General features: G+C 41.1%; 1 protein-coding gene across 6 annotated transcripts in view; it reads right to left on the reverse strand.

The window, feature by feature from the left end:
• Positions 1 to 1481: 1481 nt before the first annotated feature.
• The window catches only part of HIVEP2 (HIVEP zinc finger 2), a 206158-nt gene continuing 184541 nt past the window's right edge, over positions 1482 to 23098 (reverse strand). For all 6 annotated transcript variants that reach the window (XM_043457250.1, XM_043457246.1, XM_043457248.1 and 3 more), the window contains 5 exons: positions 21032 to 21186; positions 17126 to 17301; positions 12314 to 12415; positions 10660 to 11555; positions 1482 to 3971 (listed from right to left, as the gene is read on the reverse strand). In XM_043457250.1, coding sequence (XP_043313185.1) covers positions 3147 to 3971; positions 10660 to 11555; positions 12314 to 12415; positions 17126 to 17301; positions 21032 to 21186 — 2154 coding nt within the window. In that variant the 3' untranslated portion in view covers positions 1482 to 3146. The remainder of the gene's footprint in view (positions 3972 to 10659; positions 11556 to 12313; positions 12416 to 17125; positions 17302 to 21031; positions 21187 to 23098) is intronic.

Genomic DNA, 23098 nt, shown 5'->3' on the forward strand with positions numbered 1-23098 from the left:
AAGCCCAACGGCCACTTCTGAAGAGCTGGGACAAAAGCAGGGAGTTGGGAGCCAAAGCAGAGTACTGGGCACACCCTCTGCACATGACCACGGGAGGGGTGGGCAAACCAACTTAGCCACCACTCCAGCCCGACCCCTGGACCCACACCTACCCTCACCTCGTACGAGGAACCCGCTTGCTCCCCCTCAGCAAGTGGGCAAGCAAAGGCACCTGTTGGTTCACCTTACTTCCTTGCGCTGCAGCAGGCGCCCCCAACGAAGCCTTGCCAGGATTTCTTGTCTGAACTCAGCAATTTCTATCCATTAAGAAGGCCAAGAGCCCTGGGAGGTGGGAGGGGGGATTGGGATGGGGAATACATGTAAATCCATGGCTAAATCAAGTCAATGTATGACAAAAACCACTACAATATTGTAAAGTAATTAGCCTCCAACTAATAAAAATAAATGAAAAAAAAAAAAGAAGGCCAAGAGCCCTGGTTGGTAACGCTCCAGGACCACCTCTGCAAAGAAGCCTGCTCCATCCCGCCTTCCATGCTCAGCAGGGTGGTTGATCCTTTGCCATTGCAAAATACATCAAATGTACCATTATTTTAGCACTAATACCATACTGCACACAGTTACTCACATATCATCTCTTTTCTTTATTTGGTCTCCTTGATGGCAGGAATACTCTTATCCACCCTAAATGTGCATTATAGCACCCAGTTCATGGTAGGCATTCAAAAACTGTTTTATGAGCAAGTGAATACATGCAATGAATCAGAGGAAGAAATAGAGCATTTGATTTGACCTGGGATCACACACACAACACACCAGTGAGGAGTAAAACACACAGATCACCCTATGCAATTAAATGTTTCAAGGATTCTTCTCCGTGAGAGATGGATACTAGGCTGGTCATGGTGGCCGTTAAATCACCTTTGTAAAACACAGTTTTAAAGAGACAGCCTGGCTCATAAAACATCATAGGTAAGTTGTAAATCCGCCTATTTGAGATTTCTGGAACGGAAATACTGATAGATTTTGACCTTTAATGAGCTACTTCCATTATTTAAAAGATTGTACTCTTTTGTAATAAAGGAACTGCGATTTGTGGATATTTTATGTCATTTCAGCAAAAATCAGGAGGTTTCCCGGGTAGTGGAATTTCAGACATGCATGCATGCTGAGAGGGAAGCTGAGGGGAAATAATGATTTGATTTCTTCATGACTCTTTTCAGACACCCATTCCCATGTCCAGGTTCTAAGGACTCCATTTCTAGAACGCACACTGTGCTGACCACTCTCTGTTCTAATCAGGTGACACGCTGAAGCCGATGACTGCCTTCTCACTTGTTCAAGGCATTCATACTCTGCGCAGCCTGGAACGGGCAGAGCCTAGGAATGAAAAGCACAGATGGCAAGTTGGTAGCATCAACATTTCTCCAGCAACAAAATTGGGAAATCAAAATGTCAAACAAGACATAAAAACTAGACACCTCAAGCATGTAATCGTATATTTATTTCTCTTTTTAAAGAACACTCCTTAATGTAATTCAATATACAAACTTGGTTTCACAGAATTATAATCCACTATATAGCACAAAGATAACCCAGATTGTGTGTGTGTGTGTGTGTCTGTGCATGCACACACGTGTGTGTGTGTGCCCATGTGTTGTACCCCTTCCCTTCCTTCCACCCTTCGGAACCTACAAACAAAGGCTCTGCCCATCGTCAACGCTAACCAAAGCCCATTCTGAATGTTATATACAAAAGACAGCATCCTCCCACAAGTTCCCTTCCCTGGTAAGCCTCTTTTCCATTCCCCCTGAGATAGCCAGGGGTCTGACACTCTTCCCTTCTGGAGTAGGGTCAAGTGGCTTCCCCCAGAGCTGATGTCAACCCTGTTACCGTGCAGACTGGCTGACAGAAAAGGCTGGGGAGCAGGTCTCCCTGCCCTTCCCCGCTTCCACACCCACCTCAGTCCAAGCGCGACCCCTCTGGAGTGGCCTCAGTTCCAGTCACCATCTCGTGCAGCAAAGAACCAAGGAGATTGCTAAGCCCAGGTCTTCTCCACGGGCAGCGCACAGCACCGCCTGCCAAGCCACCGGGCCGGCCGATAACCAAGCTCAACACAGTCCTGTGTGCTTTGTCACTTTAATGTTTAAAGACACCCTAGCATAGGCCTGTGGCAACCTAGTGTCCAACTGAGTTACATAAAATTGTACCAGTGATGCACTTGTACATATTTACATGGGGCGGAATGTTTTCCCATATTTTTAGTTGAGTATATAGATCAACATGTTCACATAAGACCAAATACTTTTAATATTATTTATAACTGATTTATAAAGCTTTGAAAAAACTCACAATAGCACATTGTTTACTTTAATGCTGTACGGTACTATCAGTTTAAAATCACAATCAGCACTTAAGTTATAGTCAATCCAGCAAACAAGAGACAAAAAAATTTACAAGAGTTAAGAACTGACTGATACATCCTTTATCTTTTTTTTTTTAACTAATGCATAAGTGCAGAATAAGATACTCTAGTTTAAATATCTTGTTTACAATATACATTTTTTTTGTTCTAGTTACGCAACAGTAAACCCCATGCTTCACATAGAAAAGCAATCCACAACATTAAGAAAAAATGTACAATTTATGAAACAAAGTAAATAAATATTAGTATTACAGAATCAGAGCTGTACATAAAAGCTGTTCAGTTTTAATCATATAAAAATATGTTTTAGTGCAACCTCACATATATATTGATGCTGTTTTGCTTTACATCATTTAGATCCAAGTGTCCAAAAAAGGAAAGAAATTACATTTATTACAAAGCAGATACACAAATTCTAAAATATGTACAAATTACTGCTAAAAAATGCTTATAAGAATATAAGCAAAGTAAAGAAAAGGCACAAACATCTGTACAATTTTAAAAGTACCAGACCCAATAGGTTAATTTCAAATTTTGTTTTGGTCAGGCTCATGATGACTTGTTAATTTACCTAATTCTTCTGATATAACAAAAGTATATATAATAGCAAACTACCAGTAACTTAGGACAGGCATGCTATAAACTTGATTACCTCTATTTCTAGAAAAACGAAAACAAAAACAAATGGGAAAATGTGGAAATGAAAGTCTCCATGCATCTTAGATCAATGTAGTTGACTCTTTTCTGAAGCCGCTTCCTTGCCTTCCTCTGTGCTTGAAGGTAATTCCTTGCTGTCTTGAAAGCCCGACTGTTGGTCATCCAGACAACTCTTGCTGTAAAACGTGGAGTGAGCGAACGCAGTCTGGGATGTACCAAAATTGTCCTTTTCGCCATCATGCAAGTCAGGGTGGGTGGCTGAGGTACAGGGCTGGCCTGGCTCAGGCCCACTAAAGTGTCTAATGCTAGCCTGTGCACTTTCCAAGGGTTTCTGATGAGGCGCCTGCCCCCGAGCTGACTGATCTGCCCCCAGCAGAGCGGCCTCTTCTGTGGCAATCCGGAGGGAGGCGATGGCTTTTGTGCAAGTCTGGATGTTTTCCTCCTGTTCCCGCTCGGTGGCATTCAGGCTGTCTTCTGAAGTGCTCTGTTTCATCAGCAGCCGCGGAGAGGAGGGCGTGCTAGGTGGACCAGATGACTGGGGAGCGTGAGGCGACCGCTTCCCAGGCGGCTTCGAACCTGCGTGGGGATCCTTGGCGAAGGAGTCCCCCGAGGCGCCCCGCTTCTCCTCGGAGCCCTCCATTGGCAGAGGCAATGTGGGTGGGGGGTGGACACCGGCAAGGGCCGGCGGGATGGAGTGAACCATTTGGATCCCACCGACTGGCACCATGGGGATAGGAGCTCGCACTTGCTGCTGAGAGTGGAGTGGAAGGTGGCTGAAGACATAGTCAGTGGGACCCTCAGGGAAAAGGCTGGGGCCTGGATGTTCATAAGCACCTTCTTGGTCTCCATAGAGACTGAAGTAAGGAACCTGAGGTAATCCTCTTCTTAAATTCTGCATCGGGGACACAGAGAGACAACACTTAGGACCTACTGTGCTTCACGTTTAGGTCAAGCTGATTCATTCATTCATTCATTCATTCACTCACTCACTCATTCCTTCAAAACACATGAAGACTCCCTAATCTCTCTGTCACTCTTTCATTTCTCAAGACAAAAGAGGTTTGCTCTGCAGTCTTTTAGGATTCTTGAATGAAGCAGGTAGGTCTGTGAAAAGTTGCTTTTGTTGTTAAACAGGAATGTGATAAAACCTGCAGTGTGTTTTCCACTAGGTACAGGGGCTGTCCAGCTCTTTTTTTTGTAAGACAGAATGAAAAGAAAATAATGGATAATTACCAGAAAAACTATACTGAGCCAAAAAACACTAATAACAAGTTTTTAAATCCAAAAGAAAGTTAAACGATTACCATCTGTTTATATACTGGGCAGATTTTTAATATTTTTCTTAAGTGTTGATGAATATAAATGGAGTGACAAGCTTGAAAATTAGCTCTCCTTTTTTTTTTTCTTTTTTAGTCTTCTACAGAACAGATGACAAAATGGTGGTGATACACAAACTGGTCCCTCCAATGTGTAAGACATTGCTCTAAAGAAATAGATTTCTGCTCAGGAGGCATCGAGGCAGAAGATTAGCACCAGCATTTCCATCAAACTGTAATTCAAGGTCAGATTTTGTACGGAAACTGTGCATCAAAGTAGTTAATGCTAAGTATTTAAAATAGTTATAATTCGTATTCGACTTTGTGGCTGGGAACCAGAAATGACTATATTTTAATTTTTCTGTCTATGTTATTATTTCCACTTAAATAGCTTCCTGGCAATTAATAAATTAGGACGTTTAAAGTTTGGGGCCAGAATTCCAGATTTCATGGTCCCAGTCCTGAAAACGGAGAACCCATTTTGTAGAATTGTTTCTATAGCAAAACCTAACCTAGCTGTGAGATTATCGGGTTTAAATGAGATGGCGAAGCTTCAATTAACCGAGATTCATCCTTTTAATGCATGCATGGTCAGTCACTCAGTCATGTCTGACTCTTTGCGACCCCATGGACTGTAGCCCGCTAGGCTCCTCTGTCCATGGGATTCTCCAGGCAAGAACACTAGAGTGGGTTGCCATTTCCTTCTCCAGAGGATCTTCCCAACCCAGGGATTGAACCTGTGTCTCCTGCATTGCAGGCAGATTCTTTACCACTGTGCCATCGTTTCAAGAATGTTTCAGGTCTAAAATGCAAGTTATGCTCTATACCATAAGTGATTCATCCAGTTCTAATTAGATTGTGAGACCAGGTTAGGAATGATAAATTATCCACCGTTTCTGCTACTCTGTACCATTCTTGGCCCTTACCCTGTTCTAGGCTTCACCTTATTCAAGCCAAAAACAAATGACTTGTGCTAAAAGTGCAGGAGAAATCATGAAAACATCAATCTTCATAAGCTAAGGACCTCATAAGCTACGTAAGGGGAGAATTCTATGGTATGAGAAAGAAATCATTAAATGCGACCAAAAAATCCCACTTGTATTTATTTGCTCTGGTATAAAAAAGGCATGTTTACTTCATCCAACACTACGTAAGGTGGAAGATCATAATGCCTACAATAACCACCTGTGAATGTAACCTAATGAATCTTCTTTGGATCACAATGATCACAGATGTAAAGTCTGAAATAAAACATAGCTTGGCTCTTTTTCCATCTTGCCTTTGGTTGCTATTCTGTGATGTCCACGGTATATACCTAATCAGAATGGGGGTTTGTGAGGCAGCCAAAGACAGAGCTGTCCTATTTCATAAGATCTCTGACTCAAGTCCAACAAAGCGAGTGATGAAGTGTCCTCTAAAAATAGGATGTATTCAATCTGTTCAAAAGCCAATAGCATTTTGTGTTAAGAATACAAGTGTTATATTCAGACTTTTACTGACCAGACATTAAATGATTACAACCACAGAAGCGAGTGTACAATTCCTATCACGTAACCACTTCCATAGCTTCAAATACTGCCAAGCCTTTCACATATTCTTTGTCCTCAGACTCACCCCTTCTTCACCCTCCAAATAACTCTCCAAAAGATTTTTCTACTCTTAATTTTTACTCCATTTGCAACCTTAACTTGTTTTACAATTTGAGCCTTACCATTTTAATATGAATAAACTCCCACCTTACTTAAAAATCTTGACACAGAAATATGAATAATGAATGCCTGTGCGGGTTGTGTGAAGTGTATGCATATGTGTGTGTATATCTATCTGTATCCTATGTACCAGATATTTAGCCCAACTCATCTTTTCAACAGTGTCTGTAGGTCCTCTGGAAGCAAAGGATGAGAAGGAGGTAGAGATACAGGAGTTCTGGCTGGGGTTGGTGCCGGGGGAGCGGGATGTAAGGTATGTGACGGTGACAGGGAGAGGAAGCAGGGGGTCAGCTGGAACTGATCCAGGCTCAGCCACCGATAGAGGGCACAGGGGAGAATGTGGCCTTGGCTTGAAAACAGAGGTCTATCCTGAAGGTTCAAACATCAGGAGGCTGTTAGCTCACTGCATTCCTTACAGCTGAATGGTAAGTTCTTTCAAGGACAGAAGTCTACTTGGCCCACCTCCCTGGCTGCCACAAACAGATGAAAAAAACTGGCCAAGAGGTTAAGTGACTTGCTCAAGACCACACAGAGAGCAAAGGATGGAACCGAGTCATGACCCTTGTGCTAGACAGTGTTCACGGACGCTCTGCACTGCGGACCAGGACACACTTTCTTTGTCTCCTTGCTATTTATCTACCAAAACCTTAAAAACGGAAAAGGAACAATTCTTGTTTTAAAAGGATGAGGCCAGAAACCATACAATTTTTCCATCATCATCACTGAGCCACATATGATTAAACCCTCAAAAAAAATTTACTGAATGAGTGAATAAAAGACTCTTTTCTCTCTTCCTCTTCCTTCCTTCTGTCCTTCCTCCCTCCCTCCTTTCTTCCCTCTCTTTATTTCCTTCCTTCTTTCCTTTTCTCTTTATCTATCCATCCATCTACCTACCTACCTACCTACCTATCATCTATCTTAAAATTAAAACTAACCAGAGGACATTAGAGCAGAAATAGCAGGGTTCTAGAATCTCAGTGACTGCATATCATCTCCTCCAAACTTGCTCCCTGGAACCTACCACTACAGGCTGAACCAGATAATGAGTGTGCCATGCTTGGCTATGAGGTCCTTTCAATGCCAGTTACTACCCTGTGAGCGCTTGGTCAATGTGAAACCACAGGTATTGCTAACAGAATTTCCACCAAAAATAATTAATCTTTAGGGTTATTCCAATTTAATATGTTCATACATGAGATGGCCGAATAGCATCATCTGCTCAATGAACATGCGAGTTTGAGCAAGCTCTGGGAGATGGTGAAGGACAGGGAAACCTGGCATGCTGCAATCCATGGGGTCGCAGAGAGCTGGACACAACTTAGTGATTGAAGAACAACAGTATAGATTCTTCACAGAGGGAAGCACTCATCTCCTACAACAGTCAGCAGAAGTTCTCCTTAAAGGATCATTGATTCTTTTTCACAATGAGAATCTTGTCCATACATCATGGAAAGACGAAAATTCTCTGCTGCCCCTCAAAAACAGAGTGCTAAAGCATCAAATGGGAAGTGTCTGAGACCAAGCGTCCCTGCTTTAGGAAGGATTCCAAGGGCTATTCTTTCCTATCACATCAGCAAAGTAGCATGTTAAGAACTGTCTACAGAGAATTAAACTGGGTAATAGAGCAAAAGCTCAACACTTGGGCTTCATAAATGGTAAAGTCCAACAATTTCATTAAATATCCAGGTGAACTGGTATGAAAAAAAAATACAAATTTAATCACTAATAAAATCAATCTCTTTTCCCCAACAACTTTCTGGGCAGAGATCCAAAAATTAGATGAAGTCTTTAAGTCCACTTCTTTGCTTCCTTTGCCCAAAGTGACTGTGAGTTGCTATTATTTTTTAATAACAGTACTGTGTTGGCACCAAAGCATTATTTTTTATGCCTACAGATGACTGGGTATACTCCAATATCTCCCATATATCACAGTCTTGACCCACTAGGCAAATTAGAATGGGGGAGCCTCAGCTCACACACTCCACAGCACCATTGGGTCTAACCAGAGATCAAATTGCCAACATCCGTTGGATCATAGAAAAAACAAGGGAATTCCAGAAAAACATCTACTTCTGCTTCATTGACTATGCTAAAGCCTTGATTGTGTGGATGACAACAAACTGTGGAAAATTCTTCAAGAGATGGGAGTACCAGACGACTTTACCTGCCTTCTGAGAAATCTGTATGCAGATTAAGAAGCAACAGTTAAAACCGGACATGGAACAATGGACTTGTTTAAACTGGGAAAGGAGTATGTCAAGGCTACAATTATCACCCTGCTTATTTAATATACAGAGTAAATCATGTGAAATGCCAGGCTAGATGAATCACAGGCTGGAATCAAGACTGCCAGGAGAAATAACACCAGCCTCAGATATGCACATGACACCACCTTAATGACAAAAAGTGAAGAGGAACTAAAGAGCCTCTTGATGAAGGTGAAAGAGGAGAGTGAAAAAGCTGGCTTAATACTCAACATTCATAAAAGTAAGGTCATGGCATCCAGTCCCATCACCTCATGGCAAATAGATGGGGAAAAAATGGAAACAGTGACAGACTTTATTTTCATGGGCTCCAAAATCACTGCAGACGGTGACTGAAGTCATGAAATTAAAAGACGCTTGCTCCTTGGAAGAAAAGCTATGATAAACCTAGACAGATTATTAAAAAGCAGAGACATCACTTTGCCAACAAAGGTTCATCTAGTCAAATCTATGGTTCCTCAAATAGTCATGTACAGATGTGAGAGGTGAACTATAAAGAAGGCTGAGCGCCAAAAGAACAGATGCTTTTGAACTGTGATGCCTGAGAAGACTCTTGAGAGTCCCTTGGACTGCAAGGAGATAAAGCAGTCAATGAAATCAACCCTGAATATTCACTGGAAGAACTGATGCTGAAGCCGAAGCTCCAATCCTTTGGCCACCTGATGCAAAGAGCTGACTCATTGGAAAAGACCCTGATGCTGGGAATGGCTGAGGGCAGGAGGAGAAGGGGATGACAGAAGATGAGATGGCATCATCAACTCAACAGACATGAGTCTGAGCAAACTCTGGAGATCGTGAAGAACAGGGAAGCCTGGGGTGCTGCAATCCATGGGATCACAAAGAGTCAGACACAACTTAGTGACTGAACAACAAATACCAGAAAAGGCATTTTCCACCCCAGATGTGGTATGAAAGGGATTTCTCACTCTATTTATCTTGCAATAGCATGAACTTAAGAAGAGCCCTCCTTGCTACTTGGTACCACTAAGACACAAAAACCTGTGGAAATGCCCTTCTTTTTCTTAGCTGGCTAATTTATTAGCTCAACAGCTAAGTTATGTCTTGATTGCTATACATGTTTCTACAGTAATTGCACCCTGAAGACTATGCTGGTGGCAGGCTTGTAAACAGAGGGTCCTAGGGGCTGGAGAGTAGAATGCAGCAGGGAGTTTTCCTAAAGCTCAAAAATGTGAATCTAAGCATCTAATTCAGGATGGTGAAAAGATGATGAGAGAGGGGAAGAGGACCACTAGGGCCGTGAGAAGACGGCAGAGCTGATAGCTGGTAGTGCTTCCTTGGCTGTGAAGGACAGTGACGGAAATCCAGAGCAAAGAGAGAATGGCCACGAATGGAGCCCAGGAAACAAAAAACACATGGAAAGCAGCCAAACTCCAGAGGTATCCTTCCTCTGTCTGTGCTAGGTATGCTAGGTGCCTGCTTCTTTCTTTTTTTTTTTTTAATTTTACACGAGTTGAAAAATATATCAAGATCTATCATGTTGGTGAAGAGAGGCAGGGCCGATCCTCTTCTATGGATGTGCATTAAGCCCCACTGCCCGTATTTCATCCGTGATTGCTACTGTTGTTATCTTAACCCATAATGAGGGCATCCACAGAAATCTCCTCTGATGCTTTCTCCCTTACCTCTTCCAACTGCCCACTCTGTGAGCTCATGATATCACTGAACAACGGTTCTCGGTAATAGGAGGTGGTGGGACCAGCAAGAAAAGCATACGTGTTCATGCCTTTCATTTATACCACGGGGTTCATTCTCCCCTCTCCTGGTCCCTGACTGGTTTCACACATCCACTCACTATCAGCAAAGTAATTAGTTTATTTAAAAAACATTTTTTTGGATTGAGAGTCAATGCTAATGCCTGAATCAGAATTTTCACCTGGTAGAGAGTTAGATAAATGACACCTAAATATCCCTAAGAGTGTCTGTCTAGGGAGTCATGTCATTCCAAAGACTTTTTACCTTTTCCACTCATGCCAAGGTTTCAACTCCTGCCTATAACGAGTTAAACTTAGAAAGCGTTCAGAGAGGTCTCACCTGTCATTACCAGATTGAAATGCTCTTCTCTGATGCAATACTACACTTGGGGTAACGCCACAGCCGTGAGATTGACAATAGCATGTGATAAAAATGCCTTCCTGCTATTTTCAGTAACCAAGTTCACTCCTCCCCATGAGAGATACCCATGTCATCATAAATTTCACACCAGTATGTCATCAAGAGGCTCCAATAGGCTTGGGCTTATATATTAGAAAGAGAAAACTAAGGATACTTACAGGAGGCCCCAATACAATTGGCTCTGCTTGCAAATACTGCCCCATGGACAACGGTGGGTTGTGGTATAAAGCCCTTCTGGGAGATGCTGCCCTTATGGTGGTCATGTATCTTCTCTCTCTTCTGGGAGAGAGGTCCCTCCTGGCCATGATTTCTTTCCCAGGTGACACTGGCCTCCTTGGGGACAGATGCCTTCTTGGCGAAACATCTCTCTGCGACATCTCTCTTCTCAAGGCGGCTTCCTTTCTTGGTGAAAGATGTCGCATGGGTGACAGATCTCTTCTAGGTGACAAATGTCTTCTGGGTGACAAATCCCCTTTGGGTATCAGACACCTCTTTGGTGAATTATCTCGACAGGGTGAAGAATCATATCCTGGTGAGGAATGGCGGCTGGAGGGTGAGAAGTCCTGTGGGGAGGAGCCCGGCTCTGAAGACAGCATGCACTCTTCATCCATACAACTGGGGATGTCTAACCTGTCTTTGTCTGGTTCTGAGTCTGTACTTTTGCTCTGGAATAACCTCTGGTATTCTGTCATCTGAGTATCTTCACATGAGTCACTTGGTGTCATCAGCTGAGTAACCTGAATACTTGGCAACGTAACCAAATAGCTGATCAATGAAGAATGCCCCAGGGAGCTATCGGAAGGAACCCCGTGGGGCACAGCGCCAACATTCACAGGCAAGGAGGAGAATCTAGGAGGCTGGGGACTGGTGCTTCTTGATCTTGTTTTTGGTGTCAAATCTCCTTGGTCATCAAAGTCATCATCGTCTTCATCATCATCGTCATTATCATCTCCATCTTCACCGTCCGATTCTTCGGCATCTGAGAACTGATGATCAGTTGAAATGCTGGACATGCTATGCTTCTCACTTGCTTTGTGCAAATCTTCCATCGTTTCTGAAGCAATTGAACAAAGAGAGTGAACATCAAGATTCAGACAAGAAGGTTAGAAGCTAATTCAGATGCCATCTCTTTCCAAAAGCTTTCCTCGATCCTCCAGCCCCTAAAGATGGTCATCTCTGAATGCCTATAACATTAGCACTTACCTCTGTGACACTGGTTCTTATCTTTTTATGTAGCTATCTGGTTTCATTCCCACCTACAATATGGCCTCCAGAGTAGGAACTTTTAGCTCAGGCATCATTCCACTCATCGAAAACCCTCAATAAGTGGGTACATAATGTTAATGATGATATTAGAGGAAAAAGAAAAGCAAGAACCTGTCTCTACAAGTCAAGAGGTCCAGCTGATCCCCAGATTTTCTACTGAGGTTATTGATGGACTTTTTTTCCTACTAGATTTCCTCTCGGTCAAAAAAATAAGACATTAAAATGCTTTTCAAATTTCCCAAAAAGTATCATAAAATTTAAATCACCATTACAACTTAAGTGCAATTAGATTTCCTTTATGGTTCTATTCTAATAATAGAATTATTTTCACATTAAGGCATTTCTACCTCTTCAGCCAGAACTGAAATGGATTTCTTCTTGCTAGGTCTCAAGCAATTCAATGCGTCAGACTTCTCTTCTATGTTTAGTATTTAGTAAAATGAAACGTGATCAGTTTTTTTTTTTATACCTATATTTATTTTACCACCTTGGCTGCACAGCTCCAGCATGCAGAGTAAAGAGGTCAGTCAACCAAAGTGTGAATACCTGCTTCCTCGGTTTCGGTGTCATCGACTGATGTCATTGAGACTCCCAACTCCAGGCATTTCTTCATGTGTGCTTTAGATTTCATATGCTTCGTTAAGTTTCCTAGAAAATACAGCCAAAAAAAAAAAAAGAGCAATTAATTGGTTACCAAAATGTGATGACTGCTCCAAAATTCAGTGTGAAACGAACCAACTTGAAATAACACAAGTTTGTTTCTACCCCCTGCTCCTTGCCTCAAACCTAAGAGGAACAATTTGGCTTCTGAAGATATGAACCCCCAACAGCTTCAGCCCAGTCTCAGGTCGTCTTTGTTCTAGACCTGGGGAAGTCTAGGCTCATATTATTTCAGGTGTAGACTCAAGTATGACAGAATCCCACACTTTTCTGGCTGAGAGAGGATCCAATATCTTTGGCCCCGTTGGGTCTGCCTTCTTGGGCTCCACATAAACAGGGTGACACAAGCTGGGTCACACATCTCTGAGCAATTTTAGAGTAAACTATTGTAATCAACATCGTCCCTGGACCCCAGACCTCCTATCATCAATCAGATATAGATTAAACTGGCAGGATGCTCACTTGTCAGAAGAAAAAATAAACACAAAACGATGTTGGGGCCAATCCTGTAAATGAATTCAAAGATCCAAACAAATACTTAGCTAACTACTTATTGGGAACATTAATCTTAGTATTTAGCTTCTATCCATCTGATATATATTAGCAGAGTTTATGACAGCAACTTCTAAAGTTCCAGAGCAGCAAAATTCCTTATTTATCTTGAAATTTCCACTGTTCTAAGAACAAAGAATGTACTATGATGGTGATATAGGCTTCCCAGGTTGCTAGTGATAAAAAACATGCCTGCCAATGCAGGGGCCATAACAGACTGGGGTTTGATCCCTGAGTTGGGAAGATTCCCTGGAGTAGGAAATGGCAACCCACACCAATATTTTTGCCTGGAAGATCCCATGAACAGAGGCGCCTGGTGGGCTACAGTCCATAGGGTCGCAAAGTGTCAAACACAACTGAAGCGACATAGCATAAGCCCAAACTCTTGCATCTTCCATACACAAATAGTTATAGACAACTGTCCTTTATGTGTAGTATAAATGCTATAGTATGATGCCCTCTGTATCTGTAGGTTCAGAGTTCATGGATAAGGAGGGATGATTGTATAACTACACATGTACCTAATTACATATATATGTGTGTTTCTACATGTGCATGCTCAGTCGATAAGTTGTGTTCGACTCTTTGTGACCCCATGGATTGCAGCCCTCCAAGCTCCTCTGTCCATGGCATTTCCCAGGCAAAAATACTGGAGTGGGTTGCCATTTCCTTCTCTGGGGGATCTTCCTGACCCAGGGCTCAAACCTGCATCTCCTTCCTGCATTGGCAGGTGGGTTCTTTACCATTACGTCACCTGGGAAGACCATGTGCTTCCACAGATTTATATAATTTCTAAACAGAATGTGAGAGATTATGAAAACACTGATCAATCACCTCTGACTTAGGATCTATGAAATTATATATATATATATATAAAATTCCATATCATGTGGAATTCCACAGCTGTGCTGTGTTTAGTCGCTCAGTCGTGTTCAACTCTTTGTGACCCTATGGCCTGTAGCCCACCAGGCTCTTCTCTCCGTGGGGATTCTCCAGGCAAAAATCCTGGAGTGGGTTGCCATGCTCTCCTCCAGGGGATCTTCCCAAACCAGGGATTGAACCCAGGTCTCCCACATGGCAGGTGAATTCTTTACAATCTGAGCCACCAGGGAAGCCCCAAAATATTGGAGTGTGTAGCCTATCCCCTCCCCAGGGGAACTTCCTGACCCAGGAATCAAACTGGGGTCTCCTGCATTACAGGCAGATTCTTTACCAGCTGAGCTTGCTGAAATCCAGCTTGCTGGAATAGTTTGTTCCTCTTGCAGGAGTTTTTGGCTTACTATTAATGTAATATATGAGCCACAACTCTAAACTGGGGCACTGTTGTTTATTATTTTATTTATATTACTTTATTTTTTAATTAGGGAAAATGAAGTCACTCAGTTGTGTCTGACTCTTTGCGACCCTGTGGACTGTAGCCCCCCAGGTTCCTCCGTCCATGGGGTTTTCCAGGCAAGGATACTGGAGTGGGTTGCCATTTCCTTCTCCAGGGAATTTTCCTGACCGCAGGGATTGAACTCGGGTCTCCCACATTTCAGGCAAACTCTTTACCATCTGAGCCACCAGGGAATCCTTAACATTTGGCTTATTGCTTATATTCCTACAAATTTAATGTGCTATTTTTGTAACTCCAAACATGGAAATACTTCCTGGCCCATATTGCTCTTATGTACCAAAAAATCATACCTCTAATTTTTCTAAAGGTCTCAAAAATTCTTATAGACAAATTATCATGAGCTTCCCTGGTAGTTCAGCTGGTAAAGAATCCACTTGCAATGGAGGAGAACCTGGTTCGATTCCTGGGTTGGGAAGATCCCCTGGAGAAGGGATAGGTCACCCACTCCAGTATTGTTGGGCTTCACTGGTGGCTCAGAGGGTAAAGAATCAGCCTGTAATGCAGAAGACCTCGGTTGGGAAGATCCCCCGGAGGAGGGCATGGCACCCCACTCCAGTATTCTTGTCTGGAGAATCCCCATGGACAAAGGAGCCTGGCGGGCTACAGTCCATGGGGTCGCAAAGAGTCAGACAAAGCACAGCGCATGATTATCAAGAATTTCAAAACCTGTAAATTAGTGGAAATCATCTGCTTCTGTAAGGGTGCAAATAATCTGTGTACGTGGATAGATGTGGAAGTTAGTTAAGTCAAGATAGATCTTCATATGTGCTTCTTCTCTTATATTTTTCTTTCTTCCTGTTTCAAGTACGCACTCAGGCTTTGGGCTCTCATCCTCAGGGTAGGTTTATAGTTAGAAATCTGGCTCAGAAATGACCCTGCCCTGACTTTGGCTTACTGAAGTCTTGAATGTCCGAAGAATTATAGCAAAGAGAAAGCAGCAGGATGGCAGGAAAGGGTGCCTGGAGAAGTGATACAGGCAAAGAGGAGGTACCAGTCCTACAAGAGCACTTTGATTCTGTACTCAGATGGTGTGACGACAAGCAGCTGGCTGGAAGTGAACACTGGTGAGGGGCTTCCCAGGATGATTTGCTCTTTTCAAGATCCTAAGACATTTGTACTTTTCCAAAGGGTTACAAGGAAACTCCGATAATGATCAAGCATAAGTTATTTTCTGCTAAAACTCCAAGACAATGGTTCAGAGCCAAATTTAACATGATAAAAAAGAACTATCTAGCCATGTGACATTTCTTCAGGTAGTTTCAGGAGGCTATGCCCACAGTCAACTCACACGCCCAGGAAATACCAGTTGTAATGACCAGTGGATCTGCTTTATTTCCTAAAACCAAAGTTTATATATTTTTATGTCCTAGGGAGTCTCTTACTGAAGTTCTACATAAAAGGCTTGATTGTGCAAAAGTGGATGGTATTTAAAGGACCTCATGTTTATCTCCTTTGAAATGCAAATGAACATTCCCTCCCCCTTTTTGTGGCTTCAAAGAGGCATAATTGTAATATAAATATCTTTTTAATAAAGAAAAAACAGATATGCTCAGAGGCAACACATTTACATTTCTGACAAACCAATAAAGACAATTTTGGGTTTGGGGTATAAAAGAAAGTAGGTACATATTTCCCTACCAAAGATAGTTTTATTTGATATTTGTTTTTCTTGATGGGTAGTGGAGCAGATTAATTAGTATGCAAATTAAAGTTAAAACATCGGAAAATGTTTGTGTAAGGTTAGTGGTGGGGTGTCTATAGGGTTTCATTAGTATTTCTACGTGTGCACATGCATCTATGTATGCTCAGTCACGTCTGACTCTGCGACCCCATGGACTGTAGCCCACCAGGCTTCTCTGTCCATGGGATTTTCCTGGCAAGAATACTGAAGTGGGCTACCATTTCCTCCTCCAGGGGATCTTCCTGATCTAGGGATTGAACCCATGTCTCCTGCATATTTTAACAGTATGTAGTAAAATAAACTTCTATAGAAGTCAAATCACCTCTATTCCACAACTACTTGTATTCTGAAAACACTGGGTTTATGAACATTTTCATAATTCTACAATCTGATAGAAAAAAGATTGAAGCAACATTTTTGTATAAAATATTTTCAGGTAAGACTACCTGTTAAAAACAGACTTATTTTTAAAAGACAGAATATCATTTCAAGGCAAGTCTTAGTTTTATGAGATTAATAGCTGTGGCCTGAGTAAGAAATTGTCTCTGAGCTCATAAATACACAGAACACAAGCGATCAAATTTCTATACATAATTAATGCAAGTGTGGATGGAGGGGCCCACCCGGGACTCTGTGGGTCTCTGCATTATTAATAATCTTGAAACTGACCATGGGCACATGTTTGCTTCCCAGCTGCTGCCTTGCTTTTCTAATGCCCCAGAATGGGTTGTCTCCCTGCAGAATTTCAATACCAGTGCAAAGATTCTCTAGACCACATAACATTTCCAACAAGAAGTAATAGCTATGCAGGCAATTCTTAGCCACTTCCTTCGAGACTACTAGCCTGGACCTAAGTCTATAGCTCTTACTTCAGTCATAAAAGGAGCCTCACTGTCTCATACATCCTCAGACCACTTACAGAAAGAAAACACATTTCATGAGTGTCACATTTTCACAAAGAAACCATCGAATTGTCAATGACAGTTACAAAATGGTATTCAGAATCTGGAATAGCCATTAAGAAAAAAAAGAGTTTTCCCTCTTAAAAAAAAAAAAATCAGACCTGTACCTTTTGTTTTGAAGGCAAAGTTACATAACTTGCATACATAAGGCCGGACATCAGTATGCGTGCGGATATGCTTCTTGAGCATGCTTGGTTTCTTACACCGAATCCCACATTCTTCACAAATGTACTTTCCACGTCCACGTCCTCTGACATATACATAGTCTTCATTTGATTTATATCTGTTAAAAAGTGGAAAATTCAGTGTGTTTCCAAATACTTCACATGATTCCAAATACTAACATGTTTCCACATACATGTTATATATAAAACCAAAAGCTAATCACTTGCGAGACAAAATTTTAGATGGGTCTTTTACAATTATTCAACTTTATTTCTACAGAGCCAGTGAAATCTATGCAGTACCTGAAAGAACTTGGAAACAGATTTGGCATTGTAAATAAAAGGAATTTTTTTTCTATGTGGAGTTCAAAACGGAGTTGGCTCTTCTATGAAATGTGACTATATGGACTCTGTACAGAAGTTCAAACGGGCTTATATAAGCTGCAAAGAGTTGCAACACTGTGGGCCTTACTACTTCCAGATTTGGATACCAAGAAACATCCAAAAAGTTATACTAGCATACTTAAATCATCACATATCACTTGTTAACATTACATCATCTAAGATGTGCATGCACAACACATATACCCCTCTAAATTGCTAGAATAAATATAACTGATTATAGAATTCTTCACTGCAAGTTTCTACTCTATTTTTACAATCCTGGCACGAGAGTCAGAAATTTCTAGCTTACACAGGCTGAGCTGAGCTCACCAACTGTTGCCTACAGATTTGATCTGTTCTTCCCAAGGACCGTAATTCTGTACTGAAGTGAAGTCTAAATTTCAAGTGGCTTCTGGAAGGTACCGTTACATAATGAAAACTAGAGATTCTATTTTTCAATCAAATTTGCCTTTGTTTCTGGGAGGATTTATAGAGAAGTTTGAAAGGATGTCTGAGGTCATCCAGTTTAATTAAATCAGTAAGATGAACAAAGTCTTAGGTATTCACTGTAATAATCCATGGAAAAAACCTATCCAGTGATCACCATCAGTCACATTTTGTTCAGAATTTAAAGCAACATGCCCCATCACAGCGTACAGTGGCATTCTACTGAATAACTCAGTGAATATCATTATCTCTTAAATCTCAGGCTAGAATTATGGGTCTACTACCGAAGATATTTCTTGTGAGGGTTCTTTTTATAACTTCCAAAGGTAAAGTGACCTACAAATGCCCTAACTCAGTGTGGGCTGACTTAAAGGCCTTAGATTTAGTCTTTTTTTTTCTTTTGTTTATTTTCAAATATTCTAAGAGCACTGCAAACTTCTCTATTTTGTTCCAGCTAATCCATCATCAGGAATAAAAGCAAATTCAGTTTCATTCGTCCAAACCACTGCAGGATATTTAAGATAGAAAATCCATCCTATCAACTCTGCTATGGATACTATTTGATCTTAACATTATCTATTTTTTAGTCAGTACCAATCCAGGTGAGAATTAAGTAGTATCAAAAATATCAACAGTCAATTTTACATAATTTTTAGTCCTTTAAATCTTTCCCCCTTTACAAGGAACTTCCAAAGTCAACTTTTTCTTCAAAGCTATTTTGAACTTCATCTTTCATCTCATCGTCTTTTGTAATAAAGCAGAAAGGAACCTAAAGTTGCACAATATGTCACCTTTTAATACCACTATTCTCTGCCCCAAACTGGATGAAACTACCTAAGGACTACAGAATAAAACAAATAATTTAATAGACAGCAATTCCTCTTCAGGGAAGGGTACTTCAAGCTTCCTGTGGTGCATCATTATACTTGATGGAAAATGCATTTTATTTTCAAATAATACTATTTTTAATTCCTTAGCTGATTAACTTGCTTCCAGAATGAAAATTAAGTTCTGTATAAAATATAAATGCATTAGAAAAATCTGTACAAATAAAACATTTACCCTTCAAAAGTTTTGCAGACCCATGAATCTACTTGATATAAGAATTAATGGATTTTTGAAAAAAATATGTCAACCCACTCTAGTATCCTTGCCTAAGAAATCCCATGGACAGAGGAGCCTGGTGGGCTACAGTCCATGGGATCACTAAGAGCCAGACATGACTTAGCAACTAAACAACAACAATGAAATTACTAGGTCTATGAATTAGACAATATAGGAAACATACACACTTAAAAATTTGGTCAGTGATTTTTTTTTTTGGAAGTTATCCCTTTGCAATGGCAAAATAAAGAGGTTTTAACACATTTCTTGGAATAAACAACTGGTCACCACCAGGCAGAAGTTGGATCACAGATTAAGGAATGAATGAGATATAGCCCATAAAGAGACAATGAAAGGAAGAGGAAATGAAATATCGGCACAATCCTTTCGGATCATCAAAACACAGTCATAAAATGTTCACATATGCTTTTCATTTGCATCTTTTGTTAGTGGAGATGAGCTCCCCAAAGCACGCAGACCTGTGAAGGTCTCGCTTGTCTAGCACAAGTGCACTGCTCTGAAGAAGACTGCTGGACACAAGGGTCGACTCAGTCACAGGAACTTCTTGGTCTCTGAGGAAAGATATTATCTCTGTTTCTCTTGTTTGTGTTAAAAGATGAGAAATGTCAAAAAATACTGAGACAAGCTTCATGACGACAAACAACTATGGTTTCAGTGGTGACAATACTCAGGCATCCACCCAAAGGGGGCCAACCCTATGAGGGAACCAGCTTCCAAATTCTATCTCCAAATGGTAAGTCTATGTGAGGAACTGGTATCTTTTATTACCAACCATTTAACAATTTAGAGTCAAAGAGAAAACATTACTTTGTCCTCCAAATATAATTAGAATAAATTCATGCTCATGGAAAGTTGTAAGTTATAGATCTGCTGTAGAGATAAGGTAATTACATGACAATCCCCAAATGTGGTTAATGTCCTTTAAATTTTTTACATTTTAAAGCAAATATCTTGGCTTTTTCTCCAATGTGACTGGATTGAAGATACTTTTCTATCAAAATCTAAAACTTGACATTACACACACATGTAATTTTTCTTAACTAGATAGATAACAAAGTCGCTGAACCTTTTCATTTGAGTTTCTGCAACTCAGAATTCTTAAAAAGAAATTTCTAAAGACAGAGAAACTATCACAGATCAGAGGAGGCTGGGGAAACATGACAACTAAATGCAAGATGGTGCTCTGGCTTGGGTCCTGGAACAAAAAGAGGGTAGGGCAGGAACTGGTGAAATCCCATACATCTGGAGTTCAGGTAATAATAAAAGCAATAAAACCAACTAGTTTCCAGGTACATACATGAGTGTGCAAGATTGCATTTTTGTAAGCACAAAATAAAAACATGTCCATTAGTTAACACAAGTGGTTGTAAAAATAATACGAAAGAATGAACAAACTTAGATGACGTCAAAAGTCCAGCAATTTAAGTTAGAGGTATGAAAATTTAAGGCAGAAGTTCAAAGCATATATATTAAGACATTTTTATTAAAAGCAAGTCATGAAAGCATGGGCATGAACTCATTATCTATTACCAAGCAGACTTCAGAAATGTGTATAGAAAAAGAATTTGCTTTATGCTTTGGACCAGAGGAGATATGACATTTTTCCACACAGATAAGTGAGTAAGTGAAGTCGCTCAGTCATGTCCGACTCTCTGCGACCCCATGGACTGTAGCCTGCCATGCTTCTCCGTCCATGGGATTTTCCAGGCAAGAGTACTGCAGTGGGTTGCCATTTCCTTCTCCAGAGGATCTTCCTGACCCAGGGATCGAACCCGGGTCTCCCGCATTGTAGGCATAGACGCTTTAGCGTCTGAGCCACCAGGGAAAGACACTCAGGACCATTTATTCTGATGTCTAACAGAATAGTTGACATTTGCACTTATGTTTCCTTACCCTCCTTCAAAGATTTTAATTCGAATAGGCTCAGTTTGCTTGGATCCAATATCCTTATCTCCATGAATATCTCCTTTCCCTCTTTCCTTTAAGATACTTCCCACTAGTTTCCTTTCTAGTTTGCTGCCAAATAAAAAGGACGCATCAGGTTTCATCTGCAGGAAAAAAGAGAGGATCATTTTGTATGCATTCCCTAAAACACAGAGGAAGGCCACATATTCCACTCTTTCATGGTCTCTGAAATTAGCCTAAATTCCACACTAAAAGGCCATAGGGTGGCTACATAAAAGAAGGGACAACGGGGATAAAATCAGAAAAGAATGACAGTTTCTACAGAATAAATTCAACATTCTTTTAAAAACAAGACCCCACTAGCACATATACCATGCAACACTAATAAAAACATTAAAAACAAGTGCTATTTTGGAAATAGCAATTCAAGCAATCTCTATGCATTTCCAAAATATTCTCAAAAGTCATTAAAGAGAAATGGTAACTGAAATATACTGTAAATTTTATATATTTTATTTTCATAAATTCTCCATTTACTTTTTTATTAGCATGAATTCCAAAATGGCCCTTATTAATAGTTTTATAATTTTACATGTAAGGCAATAATTGTTCATGCAGAAGCAAACCCAGTAATCCTTGGAAAAATGAGTTGAGAGAAATAATATGTATTATAAATATAAAATAAATTTTAGTAAAAAGTATAGTCAATGGGAAAAACCCCTCCCCCAGAAGTTTGCAGAGTTCAGTTCTGACATCCTGCAGTCTCCTTCGTCGACTGAAAAAAGATGCATAATGTGAGAGTTGTGAGTTGAGTTTTATTTGGGGCAAAATGAGGACTGCAACCCAGGAGATAGCACTTTAGATAGCCCTGAGAAACTGCTCCAAAGAGTTAGTGTATGTGTGTGTGAGTTGGTCAGTCGTGTCCGTCTCTTTGCGACCCCATGGACTACAGCCTGCCAGGCTCCTTTGTCCATGGGATTCTCCAGGCAAGAACACAGGAGTGGGTTGCCATTCCCTCCTCCAGGGGATCTTCCTAGCCCAGGGATCAAACCCAGGTCTCCTGCATTGCAGGAGGATTCTTTACCCTCTGAGACACCAGGGAAGCCCAAGTGGTAGTGGGGGAAGGTCAATATATAAGATTTTGGTGAAGGGGGAGTTCAATGCCATCAAGCACTCTTACAAAAGGTTTTCTGCCAGTCACGAGGAGCTGACGTCACCATGAAGGGATTTAGTACTTTTCTAGATAAGAGGAGATGCAAGGATTGGAAACTACTCTTTGGGAAAGACCTGATGCCAGGAAAGATTGAGGGTCGGAGGAGAACGGGGTGACAGAGGATAAGACGGTTGGATAGGATCATTGACTCAATGAACAAGAGTTTGAGCAAACTCCAGGGGGTAGTGAAGGTCAGGGAAGCCTGGTGTGCTGCAGTCCACGGGGTTGCAGAGAGTTGGACATGACTGAGTGACTGAACAACAACAAGGATTGGAATCAGGGAATCAGTTTCTGAAAATATCTATCTAAAGACCTGTTCCACCAGTTTCCCTAGAGTACAGAGTGCCTCACTCTCTACCCTGAATACCCTTCAGGGCATGTCAAAGGTCAACAGCTACAGAAGCACAGGATTCAGATGCAATCTCTGCAGAGGCAGATGATAAATGCCCTTGGCAAGAACCAATTTGTAATTGATACCTTCCGGATCTTTCCTCTCTAGTGCTCACTCCATGTTCTATGTCCTCATTTCACAATTTCCTGAATTCCTCACATCAACAAAAAGTCGATTTCCTAGGTCACTAATCCAGGTCATTCGGAAAGTGGGAGGAACTCTAAGGAATTAGTCCTTGTGGTGCGATTTCTCAGCACCTGGCCAGGGAGATAGTTTCTGCTTGGGACAGTCCTAAGACCCTCATAACCAAGTTCACGGTCAGTGGCTAAGGCCTGTCTACAGAGGATTCCGCCCACCTTGGCCTTCACTTTACTTGTATCTTTTCGTTTGTACATTCTTTACTACCTTATTCTGCTCAGCAATCAAATCCACAACACAGAAGGCTTTCAGA

The sequence above is a fragment of the Cervus canadensis genome, chromosome 33 (genome assembly GCF_019320065.1).
Source record: "Cervus canadensis isolate Bull #8, Minnesota chromosome 33, ASM1932006v1, whole genome shotgun sequence".
NCBI lineage: Eukaryota > Metazoa > Chordata > Mammalia > Artiodactyla > Cervidae > Cervus > Cervus canadensis.